Genomic DNA, 24,042 nt, shown 5'->3' with positions numbered 1-24,042 from the left:
AACGTGGAGGGGATAGGGTCTGGGTGGTCATCTTGGGTCCTGGCACTTGAAGATGAACCTTGAGGGGTCGTGGAGGGCTAAGAGGAAGAAAGAGGAAATCCATGGGACTGGAAGTGTCCAGGGAAGGGCATGTTTCCCCCTGCAAAACCTGCCCAGGGACCAGACTGGAACAAGGTGTGTAAGGTGAAGGACGAGCCATATGGTAACTCTCCAAGCCATGGGCCATGCCTTCTTTCCTGGACAATCTGACCTTTTTCCCCCCCAAAGGGCCACTGCTTCCCTCTGTTTCTCTCCCCTACTAAATTCATTGGCTCTTCCTTCCCTCCTTGTCCATACTAGCCTTTGCTTCTAGGGGAAAGAGGGCCTGGGATGAAATAAGACACATGAGGACCATTTCTAGCACAGTGTTAGAGTTGAAAAGGATCTTAGAACAATGGACTGCTATAATATGGAATGTAAGAGTTGAATGGGACTTTAGAATATTAAAAGTGGAGGGGACAATGGAACAGGATGGAGAAAATGTAACTTGTCAATAGTTTGTATGTAAAAGATTGGAGGGCTTTAATGAACCTCAAGCTGGACATGAGTTAACAGTATGACATGGCAGTCAAACAGCCTCATTGAGACTTTAAAAAAATTATTAAATTAATATGGAACCTATTAAATCAGTATAGGAAGTTTCTAAGAAAGAACTTTTTTATGTTCTGTAATTTTAGAGAGCTGCTTGGGGGTATTGAGAAGTTAGGTGACTTATACAAGGTCACACAGCTAGAAGCAGATTCTAAATCCAGATCTTCCTGCCTCCAAGGAAACTTACCATCCATTATGCAGTCAATTTGATCTTAGACTGTTTTAATAAATATGTGGTGGCCAGAGTGGGAAGTTCATGGGATCCTAACTTTAGTGTTGGAAGATCTAGGTCAATCCCCTCATTTTTCAAATGAAGAAAACTGAAGCCTGGAGAGATAAAGTGACCTAGAGTGATCAAGGTCACCTTGTCCCAGTTTCGTAGGATTTGAACTCAGATTCCCTAGCTCCAACTGGCAGGCTGCTTCCTTTCCATCCTAGTCTTAGTACTGGATTCTGGAGTACTGTGTTCAGTCCTGAGTGCCATGTTTTATAAAGAATCCTGTCAAGTAAGAGACTATCCACAAGAGGATGGCTAAGATGCTGAAAGCACTATGTTATTGGTGGAACTGGAGGGATTTAGCCCAGAAAAGAGAAGACTTGAGGGAGGGGGAATTCTGATGACTGTTTTTGTCAGAGGTAAAATTAGAGAGTTCCTGTGAAATAGTGGAAAATGGAGAAAACTAGCTTTGACCCTTGTCTCTGCTAATTTCTGACTGTGGAACACCAGGCAAGGGATTCAGTCTCTGGTCCTCCTCCCCTTCTCTGAAAAATAAAATGTTGTTAGTCATCTGCAAGGAAAGTCCTTTATAGGCCTTCCAAAGTCAGCCACTAGTAACTCAGCTCCCTGGATGAAAGTCCCAGTGTTGCAGAGTTGGACCTAACAATAGGAGGTGCTACCTTTTGAGATAAGTTGCCTCAAAGTGACACGGATGGCCATTAAGTCAGTGAAGAATCCGTCTGTGGAGATCTTCTCATGGGAGACCACTCAGTGAGGAGACAAGAAGGCACGGTTTTTCAGATAGGATTAGACTAGGTACTCTCTGGAGTCCTTTCAACTCTGAGATTCATCAGATTCAACTGTTCCAGCAGAGACCTTCCTTTTGCTACCAAATAGTTGTGTTTGGAGGCACATTATTCCCCTTTTTCAGTAGTTTCTCTGTAAAATGGGGTGTCTGGCCCCGACACACACACACCTGTTATCTCATAACTTGGGAGGACGAGACTGGTGGATCTCTTAAGCTCAGGAGTTCGGGGTTCAAAAAAGTGCTAAAAGTTGATGGAGTTATGAGGAACAAAGACAGCCATCATTATGGAGCTGGTGGTCGTGGGGTGGGATGGGGAGGTAGGTGCCTAATAATGAATATTTTCTGTTCTAAGGTCCTTTTTGATTCTAACAGTTCATGTTTTGGGCTCTAAAGGATAATCCAGCTCCAACTCTCTGTAACAGTGCTGACATTCTAAGATTCCCCCTTCTCTCCTCTTCTTCCCTTTGTCCTTAGGACAGGGATGGGGGAAGGGGAAAATGGTAGAGAAGGGGGTGAGGGGAAAGTGTGAGCTCTTCTCAGAAGTTGACAATTCCCTGGGAGATAAATGATAGTGACCTTGCTACACCGAATGGCTTAGGACAGTAAATTTTCCAGATTTATCTAGGACATGGGCTTGTTTAGTTAACCTGGGGTGGGGGTGGGGGGGCACAGATGACTAGAAGGGTAATTATATGTCTATATATCTATGCAAAAATATCCGGGTATCATGCATAGAACCCACAATACTGCAGGTGATGTGCATCAGGGGCAAATAGATGCAAGCAGATAGCTACAGGGGACTGGGGAGGGGCTATGCCATGGTTCTACACCTCCCTCTTCCTCCCCACATTCATCCCCCTCAGCATCAGGCTCAGCCACAGTCCTTCCCAACTGAAGAAGGCTGCCTTTTTTCCTGGGGGGGGAGGCAACAGGATAGCACCCCACCAGCTCTGAATATCCTCTTCCACCTGGGCCACCTCTGGATTCAGGGGCTACTGTAGGAAGGGGGGAGGGGGAAGACCAAGAAAGGAAAACTGGGAGCAGGTGGATAAGTGGTTCTTGTGTCAGTCCAAGGAGACTCATCTCCCGCCTTTGGGCTTGGGGGGAGGTGGAATGAAGGAAGAAAGGACCTTCTGCTTTTGAGCAGGGAGAGCCTAGGGAGGTGGGAGGAGAGAAAAGACATCTCTGAATTTTGAGGGATGGGGGTAAAGGGAAAGGAGGGCCTCCTATCTAAAAGGAAATAGTATAGTGGGAAGAGTAGAGAGCAGGGAGGTCTTGTGCTTGGTGACAAGGGGGGGCAGGTGGGAGGGGGAGATGAGATCTCCTGCTTTTGTGGGAGGAGAGAATGGGGAGGGGAAGAAATAGCAGAAGGGAAATAAGAAAGGGGCATGGTGGGGCCAAGGCAGCCAGACTCAAAACTGCTTTGTTTATCTTCTTCAAGTTTAGACTCTTTTTTCCCCTCTCCCTTTTTACCCCCCACCCCACTTCAGTCATTTCCCTCACCCACTCTATCAGCCATAAGGTTCCCAGGGTCTTCTCCTTGCCTTTCCCACAAAAGTCCCCCAAAACAAATCCTGCTTTCTAGAAAGGGACCAATCAACTGAGGAATCAACAACTGAATCTTCTTCGGGGGGACAAAGCACTAAGCTAAAGGAATGAAGGTCTAATGGTGAAATCTGTGGCATGAAACTACATAGAGGAGGCTTTGAGGGGGGACAGGAACTGGGGGGGGAGGGGAACAAGATGGAGAGAGTGGTAGGGAGAGCTCCGATTCCTCAGATTAGGCTCCTTTCTGAATCACCCCAGAATTTCCAGGGCAAGAGTGGGGGTAGGGAGCTGTTGCTGAGCTCTAAGGCAGAGTGGTTTGCCCCAATCTGAGCTCTGGCCCTAAGTCACTTATTCCCCAATCTCCAGACCCCAACCCTCAATAAGGCTTTTGTCTCTGCCTCCTCCCATTTCATACCTGAGGATTTGAATGCTGTCAACTCCACTGCCTGAAAACGGGATGAAAATCAAAGACAGGGTTACTAGCACATCCCAAACCAGGGGCAGCCATGGGAATTTTGTGCTCAGTTTCCCCATCTAAATTCTACCCAGGAATTGTCCTTGGCCAGGACCCCTCCACCTTTTCCAGAAATGCCTTCCCTTCTCTTATCACTCAATTCAAACCTTTTTCTGTCCTCTTTCAATATTCTGTCATCCTGTGTCTGCCCCTAATCTGCCCTCCATTTCCAATCCAGCTCTTCTCAACTCAGTCCTTTCTTCCTTCCTCCCTACCACATGTATTCTTCAAGGACTCAGAAGTTAGGGGTCTGTGGGAAGGGGCTCACTGGTTTCTTCTTGTGACCTTCCTCATCCCTGGGCCTCCGTTTCTCCATCTGTAAAGTGACAAGGTTAGACTAGCTGGGATTCCTCCCTTCCTGGAATACTGAGGGGCTGTGGGAGGGAGAACGGGACCCCTTTTTAGTAAAGTTGGCTTTTCCTGGACCAGATCAGGAACTGACTGCCCACCCCCACCCCTTTCCCAACAGCTGCAGCTGTTATGAAATGGTTTCCTCATCTCCCTCCTCCCCTCCAACACCAGCCCAGCAACAAACTGATTCGATCTCTCAGCCTCCCTCCGTCTCTTGGCCTTGGCATTCAGACACCATGTGGAGATTAATGCTCCCGGGCTCAGAAATCATGTCCCCTGGCTCATCTCCCAGCTAGCACCTCCCTCAGGCCTATTCTGCCCAGTAACTGAATGCCCAGCTGCCTACTCAGCCCTGATGGCTGAAAGCTCCTCTGGCCTGCGGGGTCCAGGTGGTGAGCCTTAGCTGGTCCATCAGAGGTTCAGAAGGGGATGGGGGAGCCTCCAGTGGACTGACCATCTGATCAGGGCTCTACCTTTCCAATTGTTTTCATTCTGTTTTCTGTGCTGGACAGTAAAAGCATGCCCCAGTGTTGGGATAGCCCAGGTTAGACCCAGGGGCTAGAGGCAGTTTTAATAGAGTGAAAAGAACAGTACACAAATCAAACTATGGGGTTCCAGCCCCAGCTCTGTCTTTGACTCACTGAGACTTTGGGCTCCCCGTTTTCTTAGCTTTAGACTGATAGCATCGAATTAGATGGTCTCTAAGGTCCCTTCCATCTCAAACGACCTATGTCCTATGTTCTAACAGTCAAGATCTCTTCTAGTTCTGATGGTTTATGCTTCAAGCTCCCTCTCAGCCTGAACATTTCATGTCTTTATGTATCTTTTGGTTCTGACATTCAAGATCCCAAGGGTCCTTTTTAGTGATGGAATTTTGTGATGAGTCCCTGGGGCCCCAAGGCATCTCGGGATCTGTGTCCTGGTTCAGGGCTTCAGAGAATGCTCCCATTCCCAAACACCAAGTCCAAAGGCTACTTACTGACTTCTCCGATGACATGATGGATGAAATACCCACTGGGATTTTGGCACCGAGATTCCCTAGAGTTTTACAAAAACAACAGTTGTGCTAAAGTTTGGCTTTAATGGAGCCCCCAAACCACCAAGCTGGAGAAGGAAGTGGCAAACCACTCCAGGATCTTTGCCAAGAAAACCCCAAAAGGTGTCACAAAGAAATGGACATGACTGAAAACCGATTCAACAAAATAAACCACCAAACCTTAGACACTGATAGAGAACAAGTCACCTTTCTTATTTTGTACCACTGAACTTTCAAGCCAATGAAAAAATGATCATCCCTTCCCAGAATACTCCACTCCAGCAAAGGGATAAACAATCTGGAGTTAACCTCCCAGGGTTGTGGTAAGGATCAAACCTAAAGCAATATATGCTTATTAATTGTTATTATTGTCATTATTTAAATTAAGTTTCCCTGCTAGCTATCATCAGTTTCCTAATCTATAAAGTATTAATAACACTGCCTGTAACCAAGAGGTCATCCTGACAAGAAAATCCATCAAAAGCTTTAAAGTGCTATTAAAAACAGGAGTTATTCTAGTGTTCTAAAGTCTGTTCCACCTCTAACAACCTCTTTTATTGTTAAAGATCCTTTTCAGCTTAATCCAAATTATTTCCATTTGCGTATATTATGATTTACAAAACATTCTTCCAAACACTCAGTGTGCTAGGCTGTACAAGAATTATTATCCCCATTTTACAAATGAGGAGACCAAGGCTCAGTTAAAATTTAATGACTTGTTCTGGCTCATCCCACTATTAAATGTCAGAGATTGTGGATAGAGTGATGGACTTTGAGTCAGGAAGATATGAGTTCAAATCCTGTATTAGACATCTACTCTTTGACTCTGGGTGAGTCATTTAACCTCTCATCTTCAGTTCTTCATCTGTAAAGTGGGGCTAATACTAGCACTTCCCTTCCAGGATTTTGTGAGGATCACAAGAGTTAGTATTTGCTAAGTACTTTGCAAACTTTAACATGATAAATAGATGTTACTGTTATTATTATTAAACTCAAATCTTCTGCTACTGTTTTAGCTATCTAGCATTCTACTATGCTGCCTATAGGGATGGTTTAAGGATCAATCTAAGCCAGGATTTCTTAAAGTTTTTCAGTGATTCCTTTTTTCCTGAGAAATTTTTATATGACTTGGGTATATAAGCATATAAAATAGACATAGAAATTAAACATTTACTGATAATAAATCATGATTTTGTGACTTCTGCATTCAATTATGAAACCCAAAATGGGGTCACAAACCACAGGGTTGGGATTTAAGGCAATTTTAAAAAGGGAAAAGTACTAGTCAAATACTGAAGATAAGAGAGATAGAGAAGGGACATCACATAACAGGACACAGTGACTTGCCCAAGGTCTTGCAATCAGAAGGAAAGGGGGCCACCTGGTACCTTGGCGGACAATGTTCCCTTGGGGTGGGGCCCGAATGGCTGTGGCTGGGGTAGAAGTCCTGCTGACAGGAACAGGAGGAAGACCTTTCTCCATCTCCTGGGGAGCTGCGTTCCTTGGGCTGGATGAGTAGTTTATTGGCCGAGAACAATTCTGTAAATCACAAATCCCCCGATGATTTGGGTCTGCCCTAAGGATGGCTAAGAGGGCTGAAGTAAATTGGAAGTCCAGAGGTTGGGAGATGTGGGTAGAAAGCAGAGCTATGCATGCATTGGCCCCTGAGTTAGACTGCTAAATACCAAGTTCCCTGCCTCCCCTAAGGGAAAGGAGAGACACAGCTGATGTAAAGTGCTGTCAAATACATCCCATTTATATCACACAGGTAGGAGAAAATATAGAGATCAGCAAAGCAATATGGAGGTAAACGAAGCTTCTGCCTTCCCCCAGCATCTCACACGCTATACTTACTGTGAATAAGAGAGCTTTCTTCTTCTCCTTCATTCTCTGTATGGCAAGTCTAACCTGGGATGGGGAGTGAGAGAAGAAAGAGGGATGAGACCCATGGTAATATCACCACAGAAATGAGAGAAAGTCCAAGCTACAGGGTCCAACCTTCTCATTTTACAGAGGAGGAAACTGAGACCCAGAAAGTGGCTTGCCCAACATCACACAGTTAGTGCACTAGGATAGAATTAGGACATGAACTAGTCCCAGGGGAATCGAACCAGTCTCAAATAGGGGCAGCAGGTACTGATTTAGCTGGACTTTGGAGACAACCCTGGAGCTAAACTCTGGTCCTAGACCCTAAGAGTCTATCAGAATCCACTTAATGGAGCCAGCTGAAGGGAAAATCAGGGTCTTTGCTACTCTTTATCTGAAGGAGTATCCCATGGATGAGACAAGAGGACAAGCATTTATATAGCACCTACTATATGCCAAGAGGCAAGTGTGTGGTGTAGTGAGCCTCAAGTCAGGAGGATCTGAGTTCAAATCTAACCTCAGACACTAGCTGTGTGACCCTGAGCCAAGTCACTTAACCCTGTCTGCCTCAGTTTCCTCATCTGTAAAATGAGCCGGAGAAGGAAATAGCAAACCATTTTAGTATCTTTGCCAAGAAAATCCCAAATCGGGGCATGAAGGATTGGGGGTGATTCAAACCACTGAACAATGAACTATATATGCTAAGTGCTATTTACAAGGAGATGCTGTTATTCTGTTTTGCAGCTGAGGAAATTAAGGCAAACAGAGTTTGTGGTCACACAGCTAGTAATGTCTAGGGTTAGATTTGAACTCTGGTCTTCCCGATTCTAGGTCCAGCACTCAGCCACTGCACCCACCAGGTGCTTCTGTGAAAGGCAGGGATTAGACTCTTTCTGCTTGGTCCCCAACAACAGAACCAGGGCAGTGGGTGCCAGGCACATTTCAGCTCCACACAAGAATGACTTTTCTAACAAGCAGAGTTGTGCCGCAATGACACTGGCCACCTCAGTAAGTAATGGGTTTCCCATCACTGAAGATTCTTAGTAGAGGCTGGATGACCATTTGTCAGGCTGGACAGAGGAGAGTCCTCTTACTTAGGGGCTGGACTGGAAGACTACTGGCTCTGGAATTGGAGGCTCTTGGGCTGAAATCTCACAGCTATCTGTGCAAGTTACTTTGAGTGGGTCACTTGGGCTTAATGGCCTCCAAGAGCCTCTCTGACTCAAGATCTCAGAGCCTGGGACTATTGTAGCTCAAAGATTCTATGATTTTGAGATTTTCCTTCCCTTCTACAGACTTAGTTCCCTCATTCTTTCCTTCTCTGGACTGCATCATTGCGACCATTTGGGGTACTCAGTCAGGGCTGGAGGTGGAGGGTACTGCGTCACATTCTCAGTCACTAAGGCAATCTTAGAGTGCCCATTGCTAGACCCTTCCCCACCGCTCACCTCACTGTTGTAGACAGCATAGACCAGGAATATGTACAGCCCCTAGAGACATAACACAAAAAGGTAACATCATTACCCCAGTTTGGGGGCTTGGGATAATCTACCTGCTTCTGGAGGGAGGAGTGGGCAGGGGCGCAGGGCCTGCCATTTTCTGCTGTAAGATGTCAGGTCAGGGGGAAGGGGGGGAGCTGAACGGGGGAATGGTGATCGCCGAATACCAGCTCCCTTTTCCCGGAGAAAAACCAAGGTTGGCATTTCCTTTGGGAGATTTTGCCCTCTAGTGGCCTGAGACATCAAAATGAGTGTTGGGGTTGTTTCATACTCCCTGTGATTTACCCATTGGACTAAAGTTTTCTAGTCTTTCTAGGTCTATGTTGTAATAGTCTGTTTTAATGACCCTTCCACCTCTAACCTTCTATGTTCTAAAGCACAGCTTCTTAAGCCTGTTTTTACTTGTGAGCCCCTTTTTACCTGAGAAATTTTTATGTGACGCTAAGTATATAGGTATGTAAGACAGATACATAAACCAAACATTTACTGGTAATAAAATCTCATGACCTCCACATTAAGTTATAAGTCCCCATGTGGGTTGCGAACTACAGTTTAAGAAGCTGGGTTTTCAAGGAATTTAGTAAGTCCCAAGTTAAAATCCAGCTTCAAACTCTTACCAGCTGTGTGACTCTGGCAAGTTATCTGTTTGCCTTATTCTTTTCCCTTCCCTTCCTCTTCTCCTAAAGTCTATGTTCATGTTCATGTTCAAAAGTCCTTTCCAGTCCTCACTTTCTATATTCCACCACAATTTTATGCTTTAATGCTCTGAATTTGATGTCCCAAGTTTCCTCCTAGCTCTAATGTCACATGAGTTTATCAGAGCCAAGATCATAGAAAAACTGAAATCAGCAGAGATAGAAGCAAAGACAGAGATGGAGAACCTGAGATGAGCTACAGTAGAGATTGGGAGGGAATAAGCAGAGACAGAATTGCAAAAGAGAGACTAGGGCAGGAAAGAGAGATAAAAAATGTAGAGGTACTAAGTGAAATGCCTGATGAGGTCCTGGGTAAGTTGGTGGGGTTACCCAAGACCTCCACAAGGATGGGACTGTAAGACCAAGCTGAACCCCAACAATGCCCTTTTCTGCTTGCCTCAGGGAATTCTTATTTTTGCTGAGGGTTAAGTGACTTGCCCAGGGACACATTTGAACTCAGGTTCTCCTCACTTCAGGGATGGTTGCTCTATCCATTATACTAACTAGCTCCCCTCTCAGGGAGTAATCTTATCAGATTTAGGCTTTGTCTGCCAACCCCACCTACTTAATCAGGATCTCATCAGGCCTACACGGGGAAAGATGGATGCAGAAAAAGAGAAAGCAAAAGAAAGACACACAGACATATACATAAACTGAGACAGAATCAAGGAGAGGTAGAAATCTATAGGGGAAGGGAATAAGTTGAAAATAAAGGAGAAGGAGGCAGAAGGTGGGCTTGGAGAAAGTCAGTAGCTACGAAAATGAGGGACTTGAGGATCTGCCACTATCCAATGAAGGAAGAATTAACTAAGAAGTCTGATCAGGAAGCGAAAGCCCTAGAACAGGAATGGGCACCTCCAGTGGGTACCAGAGACTGGGGGACATCCTGAGTGCTCTGATGCTTTCCACCTCCCATTGTCTTCCTCAGAGGAAGCTTGCTTCTCTGTCCCAGGGACAGGGAGAGACATGGAGAGGCAGGAAAAAAGAAACTGAGAGAGATAGGCTGAGAAAGGAAAGAGATAAAATGAGAGAAACATAGCCAGAGATAGGGAGAGAGAAAACAAAGACTTAGTCTTAGTGTGAATGAGTATCAGATTTTTCCTTCTTTCCCAATAAAAGACAAAGGTCAGTTGCTGAAAGCTGGACTGGGTAGGGAGAAGGGGAGAAAGTTTTGAGTATAATCTTCTAGGGGCTATGGATGGTTCATGGAGTTAGTGCAGATGGATCCTGGGACTCCATGGAAATGATGTTGTGGAGCAAGAGTTCTATTGGACGATATGGTTGGACACTTCCTCAGGCCTCAGAGACCAGATGAATGTTACTGACCCATATACAGGACCTGGAAGCAGAGAATTTTGTCCCCCTCCCTCTCCAACCCCTTCTTTCTCCCCACTTTAGACTGGGTCAGACACAGGGCTTCTGGAAATCTATACACACATATGCACAAGCATCCCGCTGTCCCATTGGGGCTTCTCTACCTTATAAGATAAGATTACACAATAACAGTTCACACAGGGCTTTCCACACAGTTGTCCTATGATGTAAGGAGGGCAAGCATTATTATCCCCATTTTACAGATGAGGCTAAAAGAAGGGCGGGGACTTGCCTAAAGTTACACAGCGTGTAGCTACAATGTATGTAACATAATTACTTAGTATCACAGATTTAGAATTGGAAGAGACCTCAGGGGCCATCTACTCTGACTCACTTTTACAGATGGAGAAACTGGGGCTCAGAGAAGTGAAATGTCTTGTTCAACACCACATAGCCAGTAATTGTCTGGTGTGAGAGTTTAAATCCAGATGTTCTGATTTAACCTATTTTTGAGTTTCCTGAAAAGTCAAAAAGAGCAGTAGCAGGTGGAAAAAGCCCTGAATCTGGAGCCAGAGGATTTGATTTAATTCAATAAAGAGTTGAACCTGGGTTTGAATCCCACCTTTTAAATTTCCTAGTACGGTGACCTTGGGCAAATAATTTTCCCCTCTGGGCCTCAATTTACCCATCTGTAAAATAAGGGCATTGGATTGGGAGATTACAAATTTTAAGGCTCCTATGTAAAGTGATCTCATTACTCAGTCACCATGAGTGGGGCCAACACCGATCCTGGAGTCTGACTCCTCTGCTTGCTGAATCACCTTCTGTAATGGGATACTTTGGGCAGAGGAATGATAAGGAGAAAATAGGGGGTCTGGATGTGCAGGAAGGCCGATGAGCTGGACCCAGGCCCTCTCTCCTGCTTTTCTTCTGTTGTTCCCTGAGTGGGGGAGTACCTGGAAAGAGTTAAGGATGATGGACACATATGCCCATGCCATGCTGAGGTGTGCCAGCATGCTACCCAGCCAAGTCAGGCCCAGAACTGGCAGCAGCACCAACACAGGCTTGATTGTTGCCCTGGGGAAAAAAGGAGAGAAAACCCCATCAGTTCAGAAGCTAAGGTGGGACACACCAGAGGGACAGCTAAGCCTCTGCTCCCATCCCCCTACATTAAAGACCAAGGACAGGGAAGGCAACTTCTGTCCTATCTTCCCATCACTCTACAGAATAGTCTACGAACAGTCGTGTGATCATGGGCATTGAGTTCCCTTTTCTCTCCCTGTAAAATAAATAGGGAGCAGAGGGTAAGGAAAGATTGAATTAGAACCAGGAGTTTTGAACTTAGAATACACAAACTTAATTTTTTTGATAACTGAATTTCAATATAATTGATTTTCTTAGTAATCTTATGTATTTTAGTTAATATACTAAAAGCATTATTCTGTAAAGGGGTAATAAAAACAGTATTGTGAGAATGAGCCTTTTTGGGCAGAGGAATAATAAGCAGGAAATAGGACCAACTAGGAAGGTTGGTGAAACATCATTCTGTGAGATGATTCAGACCAATTCCAAAAGACTTGTGATGGAGAGACCCCTCTGTATCTAGAGAGGACTATGGAGACTGAGTATGGATCACAACCTAATATATTCACCTTTTTTTTGTTGTTTGCTTGTTTTTTCTCTCATTTTTTAATCTGATTTTTCTTGTGCAGCATGATAAATGTGAAAATATTTTTAGAAGAATTGCACATGTTTAACCTATGATGGGTTCCTTGCCGTCTAAGAGAGCAGGGAGAGGGGGACAGAGGGAGAAAAATTTGGAACATAAGGGTGAATGTTGAAAACTATCTTTGCATGTATTTTCCCCCTAAATTCTACATCCCTCATTCAGAGCACTCTCTCTCCCAAGGCACATCCCAAACAAACACTACTTTTTACAATGAAGAAATTTCTCTTTCCAAGAACTTCTCAGGAAGTTATTTTTGGAAGGAAATTTGGACTATGAAATGGGCCAAGGAAATTGCTCCTTTACTTCTCTATCAGCTCAACAAAGGTAGACTGGCTAAAATGTTCCAGCTTTGTTTCAGTGACCACTAACCAAAAGTGCCATCTTTTCTCCTCTATCGTAAGTGACACAAGATTTTTTTCTTTACCCTTTCCTTTCCATATTATTTTAAGATTTATTTTTAGAGAGACAAATAAAAGATAGCCTTCAAGAAAGAAGTAGTGAAAGGAATAGCATGGCCATTTCAAGATGGGAAAACAGATTTCAGAAAGGTTAAGTAACCTCCAAAGGATTATTTGGGAAAAATAATAACAGCTAACATTTATAATAGTATTTATTCTGTATCAGGAACTGTGAAGTGCTTTACAATTGTTAAATCATTTGATCCTCAAAATAAGCTTGGGAGGTTGGTGCTATTATTATCCTCATTTTACAAATGAGGAAACTGAGGCAGAGAGTGTTTAAGTAATTTGCCCAGGATCACATGACTAGTGTATGAGTCCAGATTTGAACTCAGATTTTCCAGACTCCAGGCCTGGCACTGGGCCATCTAGCTGGCAGCTCTTTCTTACTACCTATTACTTTAGGTTCTCAACTTGGGAGAAACGCTCAGCTTGGGCCTTCTATTCCAGACTGTGTCCTCGGGCAAAGACACGTCTCTCCTTGTTTCCTTCCTGAACTGGAGGGATATGGGACAGATCCACCACATGATCCTGTCCATAGACACATTCAAATATTCATAGGGTCACAGACCCAGAGCTAGAAGGGCCCAGAGGCCAACTGGTTCCAACTCCTTCCTTCTCTACTCAGAGGAAAAAATGGAACTTGTTTAAAGTCACACAGGGATGAAGTGGAAGCCTTCTGATTCTAATTCAATGCACAGTATTTAAATATTTGCAAAATATGTTGCATACATCAGTTCATTTGAGCCTCATAACAATATTCTGAGGAATACAGATATTACTATCTCCATTTTTTCACACCAGGAAACAAGCTCGGGGACACTGTCTGTATTCACATAGATAGGGGTAGAGATAGAATTTGAAGCTGGGTCTTCTGACTCCAAGTCCTAGCATCCTCTCTACTGTATCATCATGGGGGCCCATAGATTTAGGTTAGATGTGCCAATCAACCTGAGTATTCCCCTATCAAACTCAGATTGTCATTGAAAATTTCTCTTTGATGCCCAGTCCTCAATAGGTGGTCCCAGTGGCCCTTTACCATATCTGGACTCCGATCTGCCTCTCCAGGCTATGTTGGGGGCTCAGCATTCTGGACCTTCGCCGGGCACTGGACACAGTAACTATCACCACTCGGAACAAGATGAAGGTATTCACCTGGGGGCCAGATATAGAATGGATGTGTTATACTCCTATTTGCTCAACATTTATTCTCTCTATCCTTCCTGGGTCCTTCTTCTAGCTTTCTCAGTGCCTTGCTTTCTGTTCCTTCTCCCTCTCTTCCTATCGAGAATTACTATTTAATGTATAGAAGATGTGTACATATATTGGATTACTTGCTATCTAGGGAAGAGGAGGGGGAAGGAAAGGAGAACAATTTGGAACACAAAGTTTTGCAAGGGTGAATGTTGAAAACTATATTTGCATGTTTTTTTTCTTTTTTCATTTTCTTTTTTAATAATAGCCTTTTATTTTCAAAATATATACAAAAAGTTTTCAAAATCTTGTGTTCCAATTTTTTTCTCCCTCCATCCTCTCACCCCCTCTCCTAGACAGCTTTACATGTATTTTGAAAATAAAAAGTTATTATTAGGGAGGAAGAAATAACTACTCTTTATCAGTCCTCCAAAATCCAATAACCCAGACCCCCAGGACTCACCTCCAGGTATTTCTACCCACTTACCCAAATAGCAATCCTATTTTGTCCATTTGGATCTTATCTCCTTTTCCCTGGAGCTCTTTTCTCTTCCTCACTCCCCACTCCCACTCCTCAATAACAAGCCATCAGCCTCCTCAGGACCTACAATTTTCTTGACCCTAATCTAGTTCTCCTAAACCTGTCCCCTATCCCCTCAGGATCTGTTCTCTTCCCCTCCCTCTTCTCTAGACTTTATCCATGATCTCTCAGATCTCCACATTTCATCCTAAACCTCCAAACTCACTTTCTATTCCCATAGGATCCACCATTCTCTTGGATTTCCTGGAGCCTTTTCATTTAAGTCTCATTGAATATTCTCTTTCTGGCCAATCCCAATTTTCAGAGCCATCCTCTCAGGGCTCCCCTTGTCCCTGCCTTTCACTCACAGTCAATACAAAGAGGACAGGTCCTGCAAAAGCCCAGATGACACCTTTCCGCAAGCTAAGCCAGCAGTGATGATCAGCCATATAGCCATCAAAGGAGGAAGCCAGAGTGATACCTACAACGACCACTGGGAGACCTGTGGAAGAGAGAGATGGTGGATGAATGATGAAATGACTGAGGAAACAAAAATTTTACCTTCCAAGCATACCAACTTTTTAAGCAATACATATCAACTGCCTAACGAATTGGGGCCAGGTCCATTCCTCAGCTTGGGGCTGGACACCGAATACAAGGGGAGATGGACTTTTATACATTAAAAATAATCAAATAAGGCCACTTAATTAAAAGGAAACAATTAAACATTAGATAATCTGATTCCTAAGTGAATGAAAGATTAGGGATTTAAATTGAGAGGGGAAGAGCAAACAGATACAATTCCCTGAATTCTGAAAAAGATGTCCCACTCCTCTAAGTGTCTGTAAGACAATAACTGATTGATCAATACAGGACTGGTTTTCAGTTGACATATGAGTTGCTTGAGATGTACAATTGTGAGAAAATTTAGTTAAGGTCTCTAAGCAGCAGATAGAGGTAGTCCAGTTTCTCAGCCACACAAGAATTGTTCAAACTATACAATACAATAAGGTTTTCTCCTAATTCCTACTATTGATAAAGTTTATTCACAAGACAGAAATTGGACTAGACCCACAATTAATTAGAAAGAGAATTGAGGTAACTCCAAAATTGAGTCACAGTGTGGTTTACTCATTTTCTACAATTAATCACTCCCTGTCTTAATTCCCTCAATTCCATCAAGACCAACAAGATATTAACAGTCATTTCCAGCTTCTCTCCCCAATTATCTCAGACCAAATAGCCTTAGTTTTTCAGACTACTTCTTAGACACTTTGGGGTATCTCCTTTATCTTTTGCTAGGTGGAATAAGGGGAATTTTGTGAGAAGCTGGAGTGTGGGGAACAGAAAATTTGGGTCTAGATTGGGGAACATCATCAGGGACAGAATTTGTGCATATGTAGTCCTGATTTCAATCCAGGTTCAAGATTAGAGGCAGTATTGAGTAGTGGTTAGAGCCCTGGATTCCTAGTGGAGATAGATTTAGAATTCAGAGACTTGAGACCTCCTAGTCCAATGACCTTATTTGACCAAAGCAAAAATGGACCCAAGGTAGATGTAATTTTTCCAAGATCACACAGGATATTGCCTGAGATATTCTAATTCTGAATCCAACACTCTTTCTATGACATTTTGGTCCAAATATCAGCTTGTCTCTCACATAGGCTCATCCCTAAGACATCATTGAAGTGATAATGTAGTCTAGTGATCTCTTCACCTTCCTCCCACTTCCCTTCTTTATAGGTCTCCTGATAGCTCAATCCTTACCCCAACCTATCATGTAGTAAAATCTCATCCTCCCGTCCTCACTCTTGTTGACAGCTACAACCTTACTCCACAGCAGAAGCCCCTCGACCAGCATCCAGGTGAAGGCAGCCATGAAAAAGAGGTGCAAGAGGGCTGTCAGCACCATGCACACCACCTGGGACAGGGAAGGGCAAGTATAAGGGCCAGTGTATCATCTCTCACATCCTGGACCACCTCAAATCTCACTCGTGGGACTCTCCTTTCCATCTCACTCATGGGACTCAAGTCAGGAATCTGATTCAGAATCTGAAGCCTTGATCAAAGGAATGACATTCCTCATCTCTGACTCTCAGTTTCCTGATCCATAAAATGGGGACAACAGAGCACCTCCCACTTCACGAGGTTATAGTAAGAGGAAAACACCTTGAAACTGTAAAAATGCTAAAGAAATGGAAGATAAGAGGGCCACCATTTCATGATTAAAAAATTATGACATATGGAAAGAACACTGGATATGGAAAAGGTCCAGTTCTTTTATTATTTCATTGGGAAATCTACTTCATGTCTCTGAGATTCAATTTCATCAATAAGACAGAGATGATAATACTCTGTACCATCTACCTCAAAGGATAGTTGTGAGGATCAAAGGAGATCAAATATGTGAAACATTTAGTAAACCTTAAGGGAGTAGGTGGCTATCAGAAATTCTATTAAAAATCAGCAGCTGCATCAGGAGGGTGGTTCACATAGGAGGCACTTAATCAATGTTTATTATCTGATCTACTGATTCACCAGAATGAGTGATACAATGAAAGTCAAAAGATCTAGATTTTTGTCTTGACTGCCACTAATTCTGAGTGACTCTGGGTAAGCTGCTTTCTATCTCTGAATTTCATCAATTTCCTTATCTGTAAAATATATGCTACCTTCTTTCCAACCAAGGGTTTTTGGAGGTTCAGATGAGATATGGTAGTGGCAATTATTTCCAAAAGTACATAGGGAATAACATGGTTTGTTTTGGGGGAGTGAGTGAAATGTGTGAGGAAGAAGTAGGATGACGCTCACCAGCTTTACCCAATTCTTTTCAGTCTTGATGAGGCAGCTAGGAACAATTAGGAAGGTTGGAAAAACTCCCCAATTTTACTTCTTTGCAGATTTCTTAAGTGGAATTCTCAGGATGATTTGAAGAATCTTAAGATCAGCAATCCAGAGATATAATAGGAATTTAAAGGAATTTGGGAGCTATAATTTAGAATTCAGGGTTAGAACCTCAAAATTTTAAATAGGGGACCAGTTCACTGTCCCTCATACTGTTGGAGGGCCGGACTATAGTAAAAACAAAAACTTTGTTTTGTGAGCCTTTAAATAAAGAAACTTCATAGCTCTGAGTGAGGGGGATAAACGTCCTCAGCTGCCGCATCTGGCCCGCAGGCCTTACATAATTTGAGAACCCCTGATAGATAATGAGTTGGACTGACTGAGTAAATATGGATGGATAACTTTGGATGAAATAGTTAAAAAGACAAACTAAAAACACCTTCTCTACCTAGTTGGCTAGGACTTAAATTACAAAAGAGTTAAAGGTTGTCTCTTTGTTGTTTGTCCTTCATTCTGAAAGAGGATCATGACATTAGGGAGTTGATGCCATGACATGCAAGTGCAGTCACCTGCCTCACTGTCTCTTCCAGACTCACCTGGGCCCAGTGGCCAGATATAGGGCGTCTGGAGGTGGCCCTGGGTGAAGGGGGAGACCGCAGCCTTTTTAAGGCCAGCAGGTCTCAGTTTGACTGGGGCAATTCCCATTCAGTGGTTAAGGCTAGGTAAGAAATGAGCCAGAGAAGCCTCTTTTACCTAGTCAAAAAATCAATCAATTAATCAGTCTGGGAGGGGAGACCATTAGGATTTCCGGCCAAAATGGAAGCAATTGCTATTCTTTCTGAGTCAATCAGGGCCCAAACAGGGACCCAGTGGGGCTCGGCCAATGGGTTGTTGGTCAGTCAATGAGAGCCAGAGTCCTTTTAGTTCTAATCATCAGTGACAGGTGAAGCAAGCATGCAAAGCAGCTGGAGACCAGCAGATGGCAGCAGAGAATTTGAGAGTCATGTATGATGACATCACAGGGAGAAACTAACAGATCCTGGAGCATCAGAGGTATGAATTAATAATAATAGTTCATATGTATTTAGAAGCAATGTGTGGTTGTGAGAGCTGGGCAATAAGAAAAGCTGGGTGCCATAGAATTGATATTTTCAAATTATAGTGAGAGTTCCTTGGTGAGAGATCAAATAAATCAATACTTAAAGAAATTAATTCAGGCTATTCACTGGAAGGTCAGGAAATGAATCTGAAACTAAAATACTGTGGCCACACAAGGAGAAGATGGGACTCACTGGAGAGCCTCTGATGGTGGGAAAGGCTGAAGGCAAAAGAGAAAGGGAATGGAAGAGGATGAAATGAACAGGTGATGTAATAGAAATGGAAAACATGAACTTGGACAGATTTCAAGAGATAATGAAAGATAGAAGGGCCTGGAGTGCTGTGGTCCATGGGATCAAAAACTCAGACACAACCAAACAACAAAAAATATAGCACTTCCTGTGTTCCAGGCACAGTACTAAGTGCTTGTTACAAATATTATCTCCTTTGATCTTCCCAACAATCCTGTAAGGTAGATACTATTATTATCCAATTTATAATAGAGGAAACTGAGGCAAAAAAGATTTTTTTTTTTGAGATTTTTTTTAAAGTGACCTCATTCAGTCACATAGCCAGTAAGTGTCTGAAGACAGTTTTGAACTCAGGTTTTCCTAACCTGAGATCCAGCACTCTCTCCACTGCACCACCTAGCTGCTCCACTTGCTGGGGTACATGTATTCTTCCACACAATTTCTTTGGATATGCCCTGTTTTTGTGTATCCTCTCCCAATGAAGATGTGGTACTCATGGGAGAGTGTGTATCTGAATATATGGGGAAATAGTTATTATTTGTTTTATTATAAAGTAAATGTCTTTGATCTGAATTAATGTTTGCACTCTGATTAGCTGGTAAGAGAAAACACACAAATGAGGCCATACGTTTTTAATTTGTTTTTTTGTGGATTGCAGAACAAATATTAAATGTAAAACTGTCCTAGACTTCTGGATTTCCATCTAGAGAATGAAAATACTCATTCCATTCCTTCTTCTCTCTTAAGGAGGTAAGGAGGATGGAGGAGGAGAAAGAGAAGTGAATTTTAGGCCCAAAGCCTTCTCTGTCTAGTTAGGACCCATGTTCCATATTCTGACTCATGAGCACACCTCCAAGATTAGGACTGCCCACCTTCTTGGCTTTTGCCCATTCGCTGAACATGAGAAGGGCTTCAGCAGCTGCTAGAGCAAGGATAAGGTTCTTGTGAACGGTGGTCCTCTCAGACTGTGGGAGCCTGGGAGAGACAGCAGAAGAAAAGAGGAGGGAGAGAAGGAAAGGAGGAGGAGGGAAGAATATGAGAAGGGAGAAGAGGAGGAGATGAAGAGGCAAAAAAGGAAGAGATGAGGAAGAAAGGGAGATGAGATCAAAAAGATGAATAGGAAAAGGAGAAAAATAAGGATGAACGGAAGATGGAGAAGGAAAGATGAGGATGAAGAAAAGGAAGAAATGGAATAGAAGAAGATTAGATGACAAAGGCAGAAGAGATGAGAAGGAAAGAAGGATGAAGAGGGAGGAGGCAGAGAGGAAAGTGGAGAAGAGAGAGAAGGGTGCCGAGGGGAAAAAAGACAAGGAAGAAAAAGCTGAAAGACCGACTTTCATCCCCAAATTTCAGCAAAGTTTCATGTGCTCTCCCCGCCTCTAGCTGGTGCAGAGGTGAATGGTCAGATCAGAAAGGAGCTAGATGGTAGGGCCAACTTTGGAGGGAGCACCTGAGCATCTCCTTCTCTTAAGATGCTTGAGAAGGGGACCATATGAGTCCCAGGGGAGTCCTTGTGAGGTGCAGGGCAGTCTGGGGCAGAGCACATGCAGGGCTCATCAGATGTCTGAGGATCCCTTACCCAACAGCCAGGAAAAGGATGAAGGTAGTGATGAGAGCACAAAAGGACACTCCACAGCCAATGAAAGAGAGTGTCTTCAGCACAGACTCCTCTTCAGAGCTCCTCTGTTTGAAGAGATGAACAGGGCCAAACCACATGGAGATCCAAGGTATTGGAGCCTTCTTTCTCCATTTTTTCTACCCATGTTAGGGTGACTAGTAGGGGAAAGCTGCTTTTCCTTTCATCAGTTTCCTCATCTTTAAAGTGGGGAGCTTGGACTGGGTAATGTTTAAATTCCCTCATGGCTCTGACATTGTGTGCTTTGAGGTCTTTCCCAGCTCCACATTTTCATATCTCTTCCAACCCTTAACATTCTCCTCCTGTAGATCCTTACCCCCATTGCCCTCCCTCCCCCAACCTCAACCTTGGCCCAATCAGGATTCTGATGACTGTAATTGGTTTATTATTAAAGACAATAATTAATAATAGCAATTGGCATTTCCTTATCACTTTAAAATTAACAAAGTGCTTTGCATATTATTTAATTTGATTTTCACAACAACTCCGGGAAGTAGGTGAATTCTATTCTTTCTCTTTAAAAAATAATAATTATAGCCTTTTATTTTTCAGAATACACGCAAGAGTAGTTTTCAACATTCCTCCTTGCAAAATGTTATGTTCCAAATTTTTTCCCTCTCTCTCCCTCCTCGCTCTCCCCCTTTCCTGGATAATAATCCAATATACGTTAAACATGTGCAATTCTTCTATACATATTTACACATTTATCATGTTGTACAAGAAAAATCAGATAAAAAAGGGAAAAATGAGAAAGAAAATAAACAACAACAAAAAGGTGAAAATACCATGCTGTGATCTACATTCAGTTTCCATAGTCTTCTCAGTGGATGTGAATGGCTCTCTCTATCACAAATCTATTGGATTTGCTTTGTTATTCTATTCTCTTACCCTATAGGTGGGGAAACTGAGGCCCAAACTGAGGAAGGTCACACAGCTAGTAAATGTCTGAGTCAGAATTTGAAATTCAACTCTTCCTGACTCCAAGGCCACTCTATCCACAGTGGCACCTCACTATTTCCAGTACTGATTGAACCCTTTAACTCTATCACCAGATACTTTCCCCTAGCCCCTTCTCCTTTTTTCTGACCCACCTGGACATCAAACACCTGTAAGAGGATGGCAAAGTTGGTGCTGTGGTTGCAGAAACAAGAGGTAGATTCTGGGTGCTGAGCAGTCACTGCACATCCTTCATTGGACCAGTAGCCCCCAGCCTCAGAGCTGGTACGGGAGGAAAATAGGATCTTTCATTAGAATGAGCTCACACTGTCCTATTACTACCCAGGGAAGTAGGAAGGGACCTCTGCTACCAGGCTGAATGCTAATCTTGCCACCTATTTAATATCTGACCTTAGACAGGATTTGTCCTTTCAGCTTTCTAATAATCTACAGAATAGGGCTGGTAAACGTATTCTACTTATTCCATCCCTGCCTTTTTTCCCTTCTTCTAACCCTCCATCCCTGCTTTTTTTCCTTTCTTTCACCCTCCCTTCTTGCCTTTTTTCCTTTCCAATGCTGGGTGTGAAATAAGGCTTACATTCCCAGATCTGATTGCTCCATCCATTTGGTTTTGTTCAACCTTTTCTTTATTAAATGGAGGGTTTGGGGTAGAGGAGTAAGGTTTTTGTTTCCTATTTTCTCTTTCTTGTGAGGTTGGGGCAAGGAGGAGAGAGGGAGAGAAGAGAAATGCTTGTTGATTGAAAAAAATTAATTAAAAAAGAAAACATGATGTGAAAAGCAAAAAATACCAACAAAACTTCTAAAAACACCCCAGCACATGTGCAGGCGCTACAGCTGTGATGTCATGGAAATAACATTGTATTTGAATTCTGTGGGCCTGGAGTTTGAATTGGGACTCTGCTCCCCATTATTCTCAGGCAGGCTTGGGGAATGGAAGAGCACATGTATCCCAGAGAGATATATTCTGGATTGGGAGTCAGAGGACCTAGTTTCAAATCTTGCCCATTCTACTTACTACCTAATTGATATTGAGCAATTCCCTTAATAGGGGTAGCTAGGTGATACCAGGTCTGGTCAGAAAACCTGAGTTCAAACTATTCTCAGATATTTACTAGCTGTGTGACCTTAGTAAGTCACCTAACAATGTTTGCCTCGGTTTCCTCATCTGTAAAATGAGCTGGGGAAGGAAATGGCAAACTACTCCAATATCTTTGCAAAGAAAATCTCATACAAGGCCACAAGGAGTTGGAAACAACTAAAAAAATGAGTGAACAATAAAAATTCCTTTAATCTCTCTGGGTTTCAGTTTGCTTACCTAGAAAGCAGAAGTTCCCTTCTAACTCTATTCCCTGAGAGCCCAAATATTAACAAAGAAAAACTCCAAATAAGTGCAAAGCTTTATCCATCTGTGTGATCCTGAGTAAGTCACTTAACTCCAATTTTCTCAGCAAAAACAAACAAAGAAATAAATAAAAGCCTGGCCTTTCTTCCTTGTCAGGATTGTTCTGAGTTTCTCTAAGCAGCCATAATTAATTCATCATCATCATATTCATCATTAGCAGCAGCAGCAGTTCAAAGATTTCCATTATTATTAGTGTTGAACAGTAACTTCTTACTGGATGTGTGTAAATGTATATATCTGGCTGTGCCTTTAAGTATCTACATACATATACATATGTACATTTATATGCATATGCATAGTATGTAGTATATAGGTATAGATTCTGTCTCTCTCTCGATGTGTGTCTCTCATTTGATTGCATGACAGGCAGGCAACTATTCCTCCACCCATCACTTTGGGACCCTCCCTACCTTCTGCTCCCCATTCAAAAGACCCCTTCAATTATTAAAGGGGCTTTCTCTTCCCTTTTACCACATTCCCCTCAAGCAATAGGAAGGAATCATGTCCCCCCACATTTTCCCTTGGAAATCAATGGGAATTCTTTAAGATAAAAAACAAAAAGAAAACCCATAAAGCCAGGAAAGCGTATGAAAACCCAACAGGTATGTAAGAAGTAGAGGAAGGCTTAGGTTTTTAAAGGGGTGGAGGGGGTCAGAAATATTGCCCAATTTTCACAAACTATTGGGGACTCTAGGGCTCCAAGGCTCATAAGAGAGCTTGCAGGACTTTTAGCTCCTTGTTGAGCTGGATTTGCCCATGAAGTTCAGTGATGGGAGGGGAGAATGATCAGTCAAATCTAACAAGAAGGAACCTTGTTCTATACCGGGTTTCCCCCAAAAGTGGGTGTCTTTGGAATGACCTGGCAGCCAAGAAAGCTAACAGGACCTTAGGCTTCATTACAGGAATTTCATGTCTAACACTTGGATGGTGACAGTTCCCTTCCTCGCTGTCCTGGTCAGACCACTTTGGGAATATCATGCTTGTTTCTGGGCCCCACATTTCAGCGGGGACACTGACAAACCAGCACAGCCAGTGGACAATGAGCAGCACGGTGGCAGAACTGGGGGGTCAGGGGTGTGGAGGAGCCAGCTCCTGTGGTGTCCAAGGACATTGGCAAATATGACAAATTGGGGCTTCAGTTAGGTTTAGGCACGTACCCACACTGCTCTGCTGGAAACTATGCTATCTCCTAGACTCTAAGAAACCAATGATGTCTAATCTTAGAAGGACATCATAGCTCTCTTTAGGTATGTGAAGGGTTATCCTATGGAAGAGCAATTAAACTCATTTTGATTGGCTCCAGAGGGCAGAACAAGTAATAGGTTGATGGCTGTTATAGTGAACCAATTCCTGGCTTGATTTAGCAATAAATACTACAATAAGTAGGGGCTGCCCCACTTTTAGGAGGTAGTAGCTGAAATTTTTAGGCACAAGCCAGATGGCTAATTTATTTATTTATTTTTAAAAGGCTGTAT

General features: G+C 43.1%; 1 protein-coding gene across 1 annotated transcript in view; it reads right to left on the bottom strand.

Moving 5' to 3' along the window:
* Positions 1–2,129: 2,129 nt before the first annotated feature.
* The window catches only part of ADGRD2 (adhesion G protein-coupled receptor D2), a 45,973-nt gene continuing 24,060 nt past the window's right edge, over positions 2,130–24,042 (bottom strand). Inside the window, exons 13-24 of the mRNA XM_031949326.1 lie at positions 21,300–21,426; positions 20,152–20,255; positions 19,445–19,547; positions 16,147–16,300; positions 14,748–14,881; positions 13,705–13,820; positions 11,435–11,555; positions 8,419–8,460; positions 6,959–7,012; positions 6,493–6,643; positions 5,048–5,106; positions 2,130–4,033 (exon numbers count right to left, since the gene is read on the bottom strand). Coding sequence (XP_031805186.1) covers positions 3,953–4,033; positions 5,048–5,106; positions 6,493–6,643; positions 6,959–7,012; positions 8,419–8,460; positions 11,435–11,555; positions 13,705–13,820; positions 14,748–14,881; positions 16,147–16,300; positions 19,445–19,547; positions 20,152–20,255; positions 21,300–21,426 — 1,246 coding nt within the window. The 3' untranslated portion in view covers positions 2,130–3,952. The remainder of the gene's footprint in view (positions 4,034–5,047; positions 5,107–6,492; positions 6,644–6,958; positions 7,013–8,418; positions 8,461–11,434; positions 11,556–13,704; positions 13,821–14,747; positions 14,882–16,146; positions 16,301–19,444; positions 19,548–20,151; positions 20,256–21,299; positions 21,427–24,042) is intronic.

This window comes from Sarcophilus harrisii, chromosome 2 (genome assembly GCF_902635505.1).
Source record: "Sarcophilus harrisii chromosome 2, mSarHar1.11, whole genome shotgun sequence".
NCBI lineage: Eukaryota > Metazoa > Chordata > Mammalia > Dasyuromorphia > Dasyuridae > Sarcophilus > Sarcophilus harrisii.
Note: the sequence above shows the minus strand (reverse complement) of the source record. Positions and strands in the feature narration are given on the sequence as shown.